Below are 14,030 nucleotides of genomic sequence, written 5' to 3' on the forward strand. Positions count from 1 at the left end.
GAAAACGAAGATGAGATGAGGAGAACATAGGTCAGTATTGTATGTTTACACTACTACTCGTCTTGAGAGGCAAAATCCAATCGTTCCAAACTTTCCTCATAGCCAATTCGATCTGATGATGTATTTTATACAATGCATTGCCATCCTTGACCAAGATCGATCTAATGATGTCCTGATCCATGTTCTTCTCCGTGCCCATGTCCATGTCCGTCCCAAGGATGTCTAAGACCCTATTACATAAAGAAGCAAGCAAATCAGCATTGACCCTCCTCAATTTACATCTGGGTCCGAACAAGATCATGACTTGTTTGATTATTACCATAATCAAGTAGGTCTGAGGATTATCGAAAGATACGCACTATCAAAGCAGGTCCATCTTGTCTGTTATTAAACGAATGCATTAGCTCCTCTTTCCCATCACAAGAGTTATAATTATTTGATTGACTCACCTAGCACGATAAAATATGAAGAACCACATTCCCGCTCCTAAAGCTTTAGCCAACCCTCGATGGAGGAGTGATGGTGGATGTGGGTGAAATCCTATTCATGTGACCCAGGAGCAGAGTCAGCGATTCGGGACTTCCTTGCTTCCAGATATACAATACCATCGGCTGTTCCCTAGAGGACTCTTATTGCTACGCGGATCTTCGTACTCACCTGCGCCGGCCATCTTGTCTATACTCTGCTCTTTGCTGTTGATACTGATGCTACAGAGTGAACAGTATCTTGACATTGATGACCTTGGTTTTAGGCAAAGGGTAACGGATGGTTGGATGCGAAGGAACCAGTGTGATACATTTGATACCGTGCAGCGGATAAGGGTTGTAGGTATGCCACATCACTGATCCGGTGATTCCTTATGACCATATAACTGTAATGTTCGATAGATATCTTTAATTACGCGATTCGACTTTCACATCCCCTCTTCATGTCATCGTCGCTCCTCTAGCTTGACGAGGTCATTTCTCTTTACTGTTCAGCACGACTCGACATGTACGAGCCGATCCAATGACACTACTTGGATCCAGAGACGCCCGGCACCTTCTGAGCGATAATCAGCATCCAGCAATTCGCAGTTGTCACGGGTAGTCGTCATGTCCGATCCGGACGCTGAGCAGCGGCAGTTGAAAAGGAGGATGTTGGAAGAACAGCTCAGGATGCTAGATGATGAAGAAAGACAGCGAGTTCAATACGACTATAGTATCTGAAGATGCATGGAGGCAATAAGAGATTAATGCTGATGATCCGTCCTTAGCTCTAGAACGTCCATGTCGAATACACCAGTGACTGCATGGGGATCCTACCCACCTCAATGGGCAGCGACCATAAGTAACCCATCCTCATCAAGGCACTCGGCCTTATCGTCATCGATATATGATGCTCGTCACTCCCAACAGGGCTCAACGAGTCGTAACCCTCACATTCCTTCGAGCTCATCATCTTCTTCCTGGACAGATCTTTCAAACCAAGATCGTAATCGGCAATATCAACACCAACCTCAATCATCTTCCCAATCACACAGACCCTCTTCAGTCTCAAGATCAAATCAGCAACAACAACAACGCTCTCATACTCTACCTCAAGCTCGCTCAGGACACCAGCAACAGCAACAGCAGCAGCAGCAGCATAATTATGGACAATATCAAACCCAGAACCAAAATCAACACCAAAGTCAACCTTTACCTTACTCATCTGGATCTACCAGGCATCACTCCTTCAGGGATTTAGATCGTTCTTCTACGGGTCCATCATCCTCGATATCACCCCAATTCTCTTCCGCTCTACCCACACCTCAGAATGCGACTTTCTCATCTTCACAGACTGTACCTCTACCTTCCGAAAGGCAATTGCACGATTGGCTCAGAGATTGTATGGGACAAGTTGAAGGTCTAGATACGGATTGGAGGATCAATGGGAAACGAGTGGATATGTACAAATTGTTGGCTTCTGTCATAAGATCTGGTGGAAGTACAGAGGTGAGTGCAACTTCTGTGAAATACTTCGTACACAAAACACATGGACGAAATGCTGATATGTGAATGATCAGGTATCGTCAAGAGGATGGTGGTACGTGTTAGCGAAATTACTCAACCTTGCAGATGACTTGACGCCACAAACAGTCAAATCTTCGATATCCAAACAACTAAAAGAGCTATTCCTGCAGATGTTAGGCGGGTTGGAGATATTGTGGGATAAGACAAAAGGAACGGAGGAGAGAGAAGCGATACCTCGAACCCGTGAGAACTCCAACTTGAGCGGTTCATCTACCCTGCCAACGCCTATATCCGCTACGATGAATCCTGGAATATCCAGCCAGCATCAGTCGTCTACGTCAAGCCGACATGCTTCAAGTAATAGAAGAGAGGTACCGTCACCTCAACAGGAACATCATTACGTCGATCCGTCAAAGCTCACCCTGCCACCCAAAGCTGCCAAAATGTCGAGTAGTCAACAACCCGCGAGAGGAGGGGAGTCGACGAATGTGCGACAACCATCTGCTATATCCACCTTTACTTCGAATTCAGCACACTCCAATACCGTCAATTCAGCAAATTATAATCCGCGTCACTCTCCTTCATCCTTTGCCAGACCTTCTTCAGTCGCTTCAATTGGTACTCAACAATCACCCAACATCCCTTCGCAGATACCATTGCATCAGCCTACACCTTCTCACCCACCTCCTCATAGGCTACCTGACCTATTGACTTCACAGAATGATGGTGGATCCGAAAGAACTCAGGGGTCATCATCGCGATCGCATATCCCTCCTCCTGCCAAGTCGGCTTCAACAGACATGGTCGCTTCCCCATCGCAGCAGTCCTCGCGGACGGTCCAGCTGCGATTCGCCAACAAGTCCTTGGGTGAATATCAAGTACCTGACTTATCCTCTTTCCAAGACTTGGTAATCTCTAACGTCTTGCCGCTACCTCCGCTCGAACCCGATAGCAACGTTCAGAGGATGACTTGGAGCTCCGATCCGTTGATTCGATACAGTAAGAGATGTCATGAATTGGGACACTCGGTCAGGAAGCTCAAAGCCGGTCAAGCGTCCAGACAGATCTCGCCGGAAGAGTTGGTCTTTTGGGCTAAATTATGTAAGTCGTGCCTTCCAATTCAATGCTGACTTTGAGAATGGTATGTTGACTTTATATCGTCCTCAATTCAGTGGTCATCATGGCTGGAAATCCTAGTGTCATTCCTCCACCTGTTGATGATCGACCTCCGTCGAATCCGCCGCCGACAACCATGCCCGACCCGACGAGCTCTTCGATTACAAATGCAGGTCCCCTTGGGAGTTTCACCAACCCCGTTGCATTCGTACCACCACCAAGTGGACCGAGCACAAGTGCTCATATACAGGGTGATCAACCGACCACATTGAGTCAGAACGGCCAGGCGATTGAGCAGCCGACGGCTTCCCAAAGCAAGAAGAGGCCTAGGAAATCGGGCGACGATACAGCTGGAAGTCACACCGATACGCCTACAGTGCCGAAGAAGAGGGGCAGGAAACCGGGAGTACCCAATAGGCCGAAACAGCCAATAACGATCACGGCCGCTGTCCCATCACATGTTGAATCACAGCCAGTACCGCAGTCTACCCAAGTCTCTCAGAATCAGAACAATGGCGTACCTCAAGCACCGCAATTACAGGCAGCACCCTTATCTCAACTACCTACTGATATTGTCTCTGGCACGCAACCAACTCAGATTCAGATCGATCAAGCTTCGGCTGCCCTCGCTTTCATTGGCCCTGCTGACCGTGTTCCTGCCAAACGCGGTCGACCCAAGGGATCGAAAACAGTGAATCGTAAATCCTTGCCAAAACAAACGAATGGACAGGAACGACCACATTCAGATGCCAACATTGATCCGACCATCCTAGTCCCAGCTTCCCAACCGGAATCTATCCCTTCGTACTCACAGTACGACAGTCTCGCTCAATTGTCACAACCGCCTGCAAGCTTTCAAGATCTGTTCAGAGCTGAACATGAGAATGAAGGTTTCCACCCTTCCCTCTTTGCCGGACTTGCAGATGCGGGACCTTCGTCATCAGCGCCTGCTCCTTCCCTCCCATTTTCTACTCCATCGCGACCTGATGAAGATCAATCGCAAGCATTGCAAGCTTTGGAAACCAACAGTGTCAGTGGTGGTTCGAATAGGAAACCCCTGACAGCTGAACAAAGAGCCGACAAATCCGCCAAAGAGAAAGCTAGACGCCAGAGGTTGAAAGAGATTCAAGCTATATTCGCACCTCCCATGAAATACAAGAAGCCTCCTATCGATCCTAGTACTCGAATACCACTTGTACCGAATTTATTACCTAAGCGAAGAATCGATCTTTCTTCACCTGATAGAGCTAGTTCCGCGCAGATTCGTGCTCAGGATATGGGGCCTACTAGGATCATAGGCAGAACGGCGTCGGCTTTATCGCACGATCAATCTGCTGGATCTGCTTCCCAAGTAGAAAAGACAAAGAAGTATAAGAAGAAACAAAATGTCGCTCATGATCTTAGAGCAACGGGACAATCTTCACAAGCGATAGGGGAGAATATCGATATAATGAATATCGATCCTAAATTCACGCTGGATGATGGGTATGAACCTTCTCCTGCACAAGTTCAGGAACTCGCGCGGGCCCTGGTAGAAAGTATCGGTCCTATTCCCGATACTCAGGTTGAAGGTGAAGAAGAATTGCATGGAGCCAACGATGCTGACGCGGAGGGTGAAGCTGATTCTGAGATACCTCATTCCCAAGTAACCCAAAGTCAAAGTAAGAAGAAAAAGAGAGGAAGACCCAGAAAGGAAAAGGAGATTGTTGGTGTGAGTCAATCACAACAGGGACCTACTGTACTTTCCACACCCGCACGGAAGAGTATCTTGGTTGTCGAAGTTCCGTCATCGAAGAAGACTGCTAGAGTGAAATTCGATGAGGAACTTGACGAAGATGAACTGGATCCAGAAGCGGAGATTGAGGTCATCCAGGATCAAAGGGATGAATCACCAGAGTACGAACCTTCCCCTGAATTCGAGGATGACGGTGAAGGTGAACAAGAGATCGAAGAGATTGAGGACGAAGATGAAGAAGAAGACGAAAAGGAAGAAAGACGAAGTAAACGTAAACGTGGGAATACTACCACCAGTAAACCTGTATTCGAGAAGATTCCTGGGGGTTCAGGTAGGTGTGGATTCAGCGTTGTTGGAGCTGCTTCCTCTGCTGCCAAAGCTCGATGGGATCGAATCAAGAGACGATCTATTGAGCTCAGTCCTTCGACCAGTACGAGAAGATCGACGAGAGGGATCCCGCAAGCCAGCCCTTCTATCAGACGTTCTGCAAGAGAAAGACGGACGAGCTCGGTCGCACCTATACCTGATTCTCAACCTAGGTCTGGCTCAGCTGGTAGAAGGTCGAATAGTAGACTTGGTTCGATCAGACGTGAAGCTCAACCTAGTCCGCCTGCTAGTAGAACAACAAAGACGAAATCGAAATCGCAGAGACGAGTCAGCTCTGTCGTAGTCAATTCTGAGGCTGAAAGTGACGATACACAGGAGCAAGATGAGGATGAAGGTGAAGATGAGCTTGAACTTGAAGAAGACCAAGACCATGAAGATGATGATGTTGGATTTGCAGTTGAGATTGAATTGTCAAAGATTGTTAGGAAGAGAGTGGAAAAGAAACGCAATGCATCTTCACCTGTGGATAGAGCTAAGGTCGTCATTCCCATATCCAGGAGACGGAGGGAAGAATTGATTTCTAGAGGTCATTATGGTGAGTCAGCTTTTGCATCAATATTGTTCGGTGGGACTAATAACTGGCTTGAAACCCAATTTGTAGACGCTTTCCGAGATGATAATTCCGACGATGAAAGATCACTCCCCCGTCGAGCTCACGTATCTCTTCGACCAATGAGATTGACCGTTCAGAGAGGTTCACGTACCATCCGACCTTCATCTCCTGAACCAATCCCGATTCGATTCATGTTTCGCCCCGGCCCAGCACTGCCAGAACCATTCGCATCTATCTTGACTGAACATAGTCTATCTGACAGAGTACATGAATATCCATGTTTATGGAAAGGATGCGATTCGATCTTGGCCAGCGAAAAGCTGTTAAAGAGACATGTTGAGAATAGACAGCATGCGAGACAGGGCAAAGAGGAGGTATCGACCGAGCGATGGAGTTGGAATACTAGGAGAACTACCGAGAGGCAAGTCGTGAGAGGGAAATGGTTTTATAGGTAAGTTAGACTATCACAGGATATCACTGCGCCGCTCGCTGATTCCATGTCGGAATGTTTGTAGATGTCATTGGAAGGGATGTGAGGAACCTTGTTTCACGTCTGAAGCCGATCTCCTGCAGCATCTTACTGCTAGACATATCTCGAAAGTATTGAAGTGTCCCTACGAAGGTATGTTTGCTTTGATGTTCGTGCTGAGATGTTCGGATAGCTGATATGGTGAATGCTCTTAAACAGCCTGTGAATTGACGTCATTGAACATCTCTCATCTATCACGAGTAAGTCTTGGTTTCATCATATGTCAAATCGTAGTTGTGGAAACAATGGCTGATGTGCATAATTTTGATAGCACGTGATGAAGCAACACGATTCACCTTCCGACCACCCAGTCGCACTTGCCAACATCTCCATACCTCTTCCTCCACCTTCATCACCGACCGAACAACTACCAGAAATAGCCAGAGCAGATGAACTCACCACTCAGCGAGTACTTGGTTCCGCCCATCGATCGGCATTCTACAGTGCCAGAGTGAAAGAGAAAGTCGATTCGCACTGCTTTGCAGGTCCTGATCCTGTCATTCACGTCGAACATCCACCACACATGTTGGAGATTGTTGATGATGAAGATGATGTGATCGATTCGACTGGTAAAGAGAAGAAAAGAAGAGTTCAAGTAGTTGTTGAGATTCCGATGAGTAAACGAAGGAAATTGACCGAACAGGAGAAAAGAGATAGGGTATTGAGAATGATGAATTCCATCGATACCGCCATCGTCCCGAGTGCTCAACAAGATCAACAATACATCGACTATAATCAGGAAAATCAGAATCAGGACCACAATGTCATCGATGGTGATGATACTGGGTCGTATTCCCCTTCATACGCATATGAATCAGCTCCTACACCATGGATCGAGACTGATGCGTTGATGATTGAAGATGAACTGGTGCTGGGAGCTCCGACACCTGCCCCCTTCCCTATGCCATGGAATGATCAAGATGACGATGATGATGATGTGGAGGAGGAAGAGGATAGGAATGAAGCTGGACCATCAGGTGTACAAAGGGATGACGAAGGTCATTATTTACCTCTCTTCCAAATGCCCAGCGGAGATGATGAGGAGGATGAGCAAGAGGCAAATGCAGAGTTGGAGGAAGAGGAAGAAGAGGAAGACGATGATCTATTTAGGGAGTTTGCTGAAGCTGTACAACCTCAAGCTGAACTTGAGGTCGAAGGTCCTGAAGATCCAGAAAGTACTCAACCAAATGGTACGACTGAAGATCAACAGGAAATCGATAATGATACTTCCAGTCGAACTCAACATTCTATCATCAAGCCCAACATGTCTACCAGTGTCCTCTTCTCAACGAGCATAACCACTCCGGCCATTCTGCCAGCATCTAATGGGGTTGCAACTCCGGTACCACAGAGAAAAGGTTCGATATCATTCCCTTTCCCACCTCAACCTCGACCTTCTCTAATACTTAACAGTATCTCTTCATCTACCGGTGCGGGCACCAACAGTCCACTGAGATTTGGGTTCGCAGAGAGATTCGTAGCTACCGAAATACCCTCGACTTCCGATGTTTAAGATGAGCTGGCAACGGCTACGTCTACGGTTTCAACTTCTGCTTCTTCATCGAGATATACGGCGTTGGAAGAAGCTGTTCAGGTAACTCAAGGATCGGAGGAATATCAGAATGGTGTCAATACTGGAGCCGTGATCATGGATGAATCAAACGACATTGCCGAGGAAGATGTTGTGAGGTTGAATGAGGTTCCAGTTGAAATGTTATCGTAGATATGGATGTAGATGAATTGAAGCCTGATTGAGGATGAGAGGGAGGTTCAAAGAGATCATCTACATTATTTACCGTTTTTGTAATTCAACAAAAGTTGTACCGGTGATACCAATACCATATCGAGATCTGTTGTAACAAGTAGAATGAGATATAGTACATGTATCCACAGATCCGACAACATCGAACAGACAATTTTGTATATATATCTATACAGTTTTGTCAGATTCTACTCCACCAGCTTTCACCGATTTTCTTTGTTGCATCTTTCAACTCTTGATCATCCAACCCATTGACTAATTTACCATAAAACCTTAACATGTCTTTCTCGTAATTCACAACTTGATTGTATATCCTCTTAGGTATCGCCAGTATGTCCTGTACCTGTTTTCTAGACTTATCGTCTATGAATTCGTTTGGGGATTGATAATTTAATGGTATTTGTGTTTGGTCTGTAGGATTCATCACAGGTAGCTCTGACGAATCGAGCCATTTTGGAGGTATTGTTTGAACTCTCTTCCTGAGATCCTCATTCAGATCGATGTCTTCAAGTAGTAACTCTCGGAATGATCTATCGCTCCTATCTTGCTCAGATTTCGTTAATTGGATCACTTCTAAAATGATCTCCAATGTTTCGTCATTGATCTTCAGTATTAATGTACTATCCTTCACATCCGACGAGATGATCAATGGTTCGGCGTTCGATTTTGACGGTAAATAAGAATGGAGGGGCATTAAGGGATTGATAATTACGCTTGTGGGGGGATCATTCTAGATTTTATCAGTTTTGACTACACGGGTCGACTGCGTTAAACTCACATCAACCATTTTTCTCTCCCATCTCTACTCTCCAATATCTCCAAAGCATTCTTCAACACTACCAAACTCTCATCCCTTCCATTGTCTTCTGATAGGTACCCAGCCAAACTTCTAACATACCTATATCCCCTAGCTTTACAATATTTTCTGAATGATCCTTCAGAGTACGATCTTATATTCCTTCCTTCCTCTTCCCATTTGGATTTCCCCTGCTCGATAGATGCTAAATACTGTAAGATGGTTATATCATGTGAGGATGACTCGATGGGAGATTGGAGGGGTCGTATAGCACGAGAAGGGAAAACACCTATGAGGTGGATGAAGACTGAACTGAATATGATTAGGATCAATAGGATGGTGTGTTTGAGTATTGGGTGAGCGGTCGGCGGTGGGTAATGATTCACGGTATTGGGAGAGGGCCATTAGATGTTACGAAGATATTGTTTGATGCATGTACCGGAAGGTAGAATCGGAAGTCTTGATTTATATGTATGATTGCCATATTGCACAATTTGATCGTTCGCAGCGCTGGGGTGTTCACAAAATGGGCGAGAGAGGAGGCTATGAAGTTGGTAAGCGAGGGGTGTGACCTGGACCGGGAGCTCGATACCGAGCGGCATAGTGCATGATCTTGCAGTAAGCTTCCATTATATTCATTCGTGTGTGAAGTCGTCCGTAAGACGATTTGGGACCAATTGGGGGAACTTGTACATTTTTCACTCCGTTTGGTTGCGTTCCAGCTCTTGCATACTTACTCTTCAAGAGGTGTCTCGATATGGTCCGCGTCGGAAGAAACGTGAGTGAATATATGAATGATGGTGATTACTCCATCATCCTCACAACTTCCAAATACAGAGTAGTATCGATCGGTTAGGACCCAATGGCGGCAGTCCATTGAATTACATTCAGCATACAGCTAGCAATCCCGGGAAACGCGATACATCAATAGCAATTTTGGTCTGGCAACAGAGATGCGCTCACCTGCCAGAAGATCTTCCCCCACCATGAACCAGCTTGTGGGCTACCAACCCAGACTCCCTTACTTATAGCATGTTCTTCTGTGTGGGGAAGGACGGGATTGACGTTTCAGCCTAACAGACAATATGACTGAGCAGGAGCTTACTTACCATTAGGAGGTTTATCACCGCTCATGAAAACATTGATCTTTTTCCATTTGGCAAGGATACTAACCAAATCTTTTAGACCACCCGGATAAGTCCTCTTCTCTTCGACAACAGCAAGTACTACTCCTGCACTGCCTAAAATCTTGCCGAAAAAATGATCCGGTATCGATCCACTTCGAGTAAGCGAAGCACTTCTGAAGGATATTAGAAGGGGATCTTTTTCCTGCTTCTCCGGTTTGATCTTTCTTCCCAACTGTTCTTCACGAGTTTTCAATGCTGCTTCGAATAACGATGGAAGATAACCTGGAGAACTTAACATGTTCTGCGTCATGCCGTGAAATCAACCACCGCCCTTCGCTGACGGTGGCAGCTCATCGAAAAAGATGCTAGATCCATGCTCGTCCAAGGCAAATAATTGGGAGAGTATCAAACCTTCTTCGACGAACAAGAATCCTTGCTGTGCTGCTTCTCCCAGAGCTCGTCCGTAGGTCTTACCGTTATCCTCACTCATTAAACACAACCATTTCTTTGTGGCGAAGTATAACAATGGATGCGAGGTTTCTGAGATAGGTACTCGAGCTTTGAATGGTAAGGGTTCTTTTGGTTGAAAGGCTCCCGTCTTGTCGTCTTTAATGGTGATACATGGAGCGAAAATTCGTCGCTTCTGGTTTTTGGATGCTGGCCACCAGCCATGAGGACACAGCGCGAAAGCCACGGCTTTCGTGTGAACATCCGGGGAACGAGTGGAAGGGAAGGTATGAGTTTTCTTGTCGGGAAGCAAGGGAAGTGGCGATCTCATGAACTCGGAAAGTAGTTCACTAGCATTTTGGTATGAGTGATTGAGGATGGGTGTTTGTTGAGCAGTAGACATGATGGTCTCGGCGCAATGGGAGATCCTGAACGCGTATAGAATATCTCTGGAGAGGATTGACTTAGTGATTTCCAAACATCATATATATGGTAGTGACAAAACATCTGGTAAAAGCTTAGAAACATGGTCAAATTGATTGCTCGGGGATGATTCCAGCTCTTTTTCATCAGAGCTATGCGAATTTTATCGAATTTGATGGATTGTCAGTCCAAAGGACTGTCTTACTGACCCTTAAGAAGCTACTATACTACCATCATGCAATGCCATCAGGTTGTAGACTGCGGAACGATCTTGACGATTATCCGGATGATTGCTCTGCTAGATTGCTTGCTATCAACGGATACAGACTCGTCAGTGAACTGGCAACGTCCACATCTCGTGGAGTCTTGGGGATTGCATTGAGGATATGGACCCAACTACAGTGGATACGATCGAGATTAAAGTGCCACTACTGCAGACACACCGATGACCCTTGAAACGTGAAACGTGTAGCTGTACTTCGTGCGACATCAATCAAAGGAGGTAAAGCGCGTATGTGCGTGCGTTATGGTATATGCATCCAATCTGATCTGCCAAACCTTGTGAAGAATCCACCATCACATGATCTCGACTCACATGTGCGCACATCGACGTATGGACACGGTGATTGCTCCCACGCCCTACATTCCTCCATCCATTTAACAGCAATAACATCGTAGACATCTCGAACAACATCCTGTCTCTTAGTGCTCATAACGAATTATTGCAACTTCAGATATGTTCACAATAGAGTGCTCCACAAATGTAGCCCAAGAGGGTAGGAGTCAATTAGCCAGTGGTCTCCGATTCTTTCGCCACCCAGAATCATCCTTCCTAACCATCGGACGATCTTCAGCGCAACCAACACCGCCATTGACACATTCGCCAAAGCGATCGACAAGATCTACCAGCCTTAATACCCCTTTAGGGTTTTTCAAGGACGACTCCAGTGTCAGCAGACCCGTTCAAGCTCACCAACTTACCCGTCGACTTTCCCAATTTCAACTCGGTAGTTTTGTAGATCAAGCAGCTTCCGAAACTTCCTCACCGTCTCAAAGCACCTCCCTTGAGAAAATACTGCATCCTGTACCGGAATCGGACACCTCAGACCCCTCCAAGTACGCACCATTGAACACTTCAAAGGTGCCTGATGTCGTGGAGTCCATCTCACAGCTTTCACCATTCCAGCCGTTCGGAATAGTCGAGTCTATGCTAGGTAGCAAACCACCGCCCGCGTCGATCGTCCAATCACCCCCGGTGTCAGCTATGCAAACCCTGAGGGTTATCAAGTACCTCAGGCCAGGATATCTGTGGGATTTCTGGCTGGCGGATCATTCACAATATGGGAAGGTGGTATTGAAGCTAGTTTACTTGCCAAATTATCCCTGCAATAGACCCGATTATGATGATTATGTCCCACCGGAAGAAGTCATCACAGAAGCTCTCAAAGAAGAAAGTCTGTACCTAGGTCCCCTCACCAAGCTACAAGGAGAACTGGTACCAAAGTACTATGGTCTATATCACTCCATCCCTGGCTCATACCACATCGCCATATTGTTAGAATATGCGGGGCATGCCATCGGACCAGGTGAAGTTGATTTGGATGAAGAGTGGCAGTGAGTGCTTTTCATTGTTCTCCGATTACATCAGTGAATCAAGCAGGAATATTTGCTAAGCTATCTCATCCAGGGAGAAATTGTACTCCGCCTATCAAAGGTTGCATCGTCACGGAGTAGTCCATCGGGATGTCAGTACTCGACACATCTTGATTGACGACCAAGAACGGATTCGCCTTGTCAGTTTCCGTCGATCTGATCAAAAAGACTTGAAGGATGAGGACGACGTGGGCACCTTGATGGATGAAGCTATAATTGTAAGAACGAGGATAGGCCCTGAATCGCTTGACGAGATTGACTGGTAGGTGAATCCATCACTTCAGACTGCTTCACAATCTAACTTTCCAATTGCATTATTTCGTAGTGATTCACTTCCTGCGGCATATTACTCCGATCTGGAAAACCCCGAGAGCTTCTTGCAAGAATTGAGAGATGTTGCAAATGCACCTTGGCCGGACTGGGTTATTGAGCATAATAGAAGATTAGTCGATTTAAGACTGCCTCCTAGCGATGACATCAATTGGGAAGAGTATATGTAAATGATTGTATTCTCCGTTGAATTATTAGCTCCAATGGTGACAGACATGTAAATTGCTGCTTGTCATGTTGAAACATCAACTGCATATTTTGAGGTACGATATGGGATGAAGGGATGCAGACACTTCCGGTAAGAAGGGTGCCTCTTTGTTTGATAGACTATTGCACCATAAGGTAAGAATAGAATTTGAACTGGAATTTGTCAATACTGACGAACGGTAGTAGAGAGGAAGAAGCATTTCAAGCTGTTCAAGGTTAATTACGTGGAAGGGTATCAGATCTATACTGTTGATCAGGAAACTGCGACATACAGTAGATGTATCTCATCAAAGTCAGAGTGGTGTGATAATGGTGTGGCCCCTCTTCCTTGCAAGAAGCGAATAGCATCAACAACGCATTTCTGACAGTCATCTTCATCACTTGATCGAGTCAACGCAGCATTGAAACGAAGGTGCCACCGGACCTTTCATGTGATGACGTGCACGTACGTGCTAAAGCTAGGCCTTAGAGGTTACACATCAACTCAACTGCCGTCCTGAGATTCTATGGTCTGCATCCTTTTGCGCATGAATGTATCGTACTTTGCCTTTTCTCAAGAAGCCTAAACCTCGATTGCCACTAAGCTAACATCATCCTTTTGTCCTCACAGTCGGTGATTAACGCAAGATGTCTTTCAAAATTGAATGTGTACCTGGGCTGGAAAAGCGTATGAACCAGCTGTCTTCTGTTCTTGAATTCTTTCCCCACCCTCAATCCGCATATCGAACACAAGGTCAAACGGCTACACAGACAGCAACTCCAGCCTTAACTCGATCGCCCGGACGATCAACCAAGTCGAGCTCACCAGCTACCCCGCGGGACTCGTCCGACCGAGCTCTCATCGGCCCTCCCATCCATCCTCGTCAACTTTCACGCTGACTCTCTCAATTCCAACTTGGAGGTCTGGTTCCACCCGTCTCCACCAAGGACGGTTCACCATCACCATCATCGTACTTAGAAAAGATCCTTGA

The 14,030-nt window shown here is 46.1% G+C and overlaps 6 protein-coding genes across 6 annotated transcripts; 3 read left to right on the top strand and 3 right to left on the bottom strand.

Annotated features, from left to right (window-relative positions):
* Window positions 1–1,094: 1,094 nt before the first annotated feature.
* I203_107477 (uncharacterized protein) lies at window positions 1,095–7,827 on the top strand (the record flags this gene model as incomplete). Its single annotated transcript, XM_019145560.2, has 8 exons — window positions 1,095–1,180; window positions 1,256–1,976; window positions 2,048–3,095; window positions 3,167–5,767; window positions 5,834–6,236; window positions 6,301–6,407; window positions 6,474–6,514; window positions 6,586–7,827. 8 exons carry the CDS (start codon window positions 1,095–1,097, stop codon window positions 7,825–7,827), a joined length of 6,249 nt encoding a protein of 2,082 aa, XP_019005379.2.
* Window positions 7,828–8,257: 430 nt separating this feature from the next.
* Window positions 8,258–9,356, bottom strand: I203_107478 (uncharacterized protein; the record flags this gene model as incomplete). Its single annotated transcript, XM_065518195.1, has 3 exons — window positions 8,258–8,789; window positions 8,855–9,184; window positions 9,259–9,356. The coding sequence occupies 3 exons, from the start codon at window positions 9,354–9,356 to the stop codon at window positions 8,258–8,260; spliced, it is 960 nt and encodes a 319-aa protein (XP_065372925.1).
* Window positions 9,357–9,415: 59 nt separating this feature from the next.
* Window positions 9,416–10,297, bottom strand: I203_107479 (uncharacterized protein; the record flags this gene model as incomplete). The annotated part of the gene is made up of 4 exons (XM_065518196.1): window positions 9,416–9,444; window positions 9,695–9,770; window positions 9,836–9,912; window positions 9,982–10,297. 4 exons carry the CDS (start codon window positions 10,295–10,297, stop codon window positions 9,416–9,418), a joined length of 498 nt encoding a protein of 165 aa, XP_065372926.1.
* Window positions 10,298–10,318: 21 nt separating this feature from the next.
* Window positions 10,319–10,849, bottom strand: I203_107480 (uncharacterized protein; the record flags this gene model as incomplete). The annotated part of the gene is made up of 1 exon (XM_019145562.1): window positions 10,319–10,849. One exon carries the CDS (start codon window positions 10,847–10,849, stop codon window positions 10,319–10,321), a length of 531 nt encoding a protein of 176 aa, XP_019005381.1.
* Window positions 10,850–11,605: 756 nt separating this feature from the next.
* I203_107481 (uncharacterized protein) lies at window positions 11,606–13,022 on the top strand (the record flags this gene model as incomplete). The annotated part of the gene is made up of 3 exons (XM_019145563.1): window positions 11,606–12,483; window positions 12,557–12,784; window positions 12,848–13,022. The coding sequence occupies 3 exons, from the start codon at window positions 11,606–11,608 to the stop codon at window positions 13,020–13,022; spliced, it is 1,281 nt and encodes a 426-aa protein (XP_019005382.1).
* A 664-nt stretch (window positions 13,023–13,686) lies between these two features.
* On the top strand, window positions 13,687–13,938 carry I203_107482 (uncharacterized protein; the record flags this gene model as incomplete). Its single annotated transcript, XM_065518197.1, has 1 exon — window positions 13,687–13,938. The coding sequence occupies one exon, from the start codon at window positions 13,687–13,689 to the stop codon at window positions 13,936–13,938; it is 252 nt and encodes an 83-aa protein (XP_065372927.1).
* Between the last annotated feature and the right edge of the window lie 92 nt (window positions 13,939–14,030).

This window comes from Kwoniella mangroviensis, chromosome 2 (assembly GCF_000507465.2).
Source record: "Kwoniella mangroviensis CBS 8507 chromosome 2, whole genome shotgun sequence".
Lineage (NCBI taxonomy): Eukaryota > Fungi > Basidiomycota > Tremellomycetes > Tremellales > Cryptococcaceae > Kwoniella > Kwoniella mangrovensis.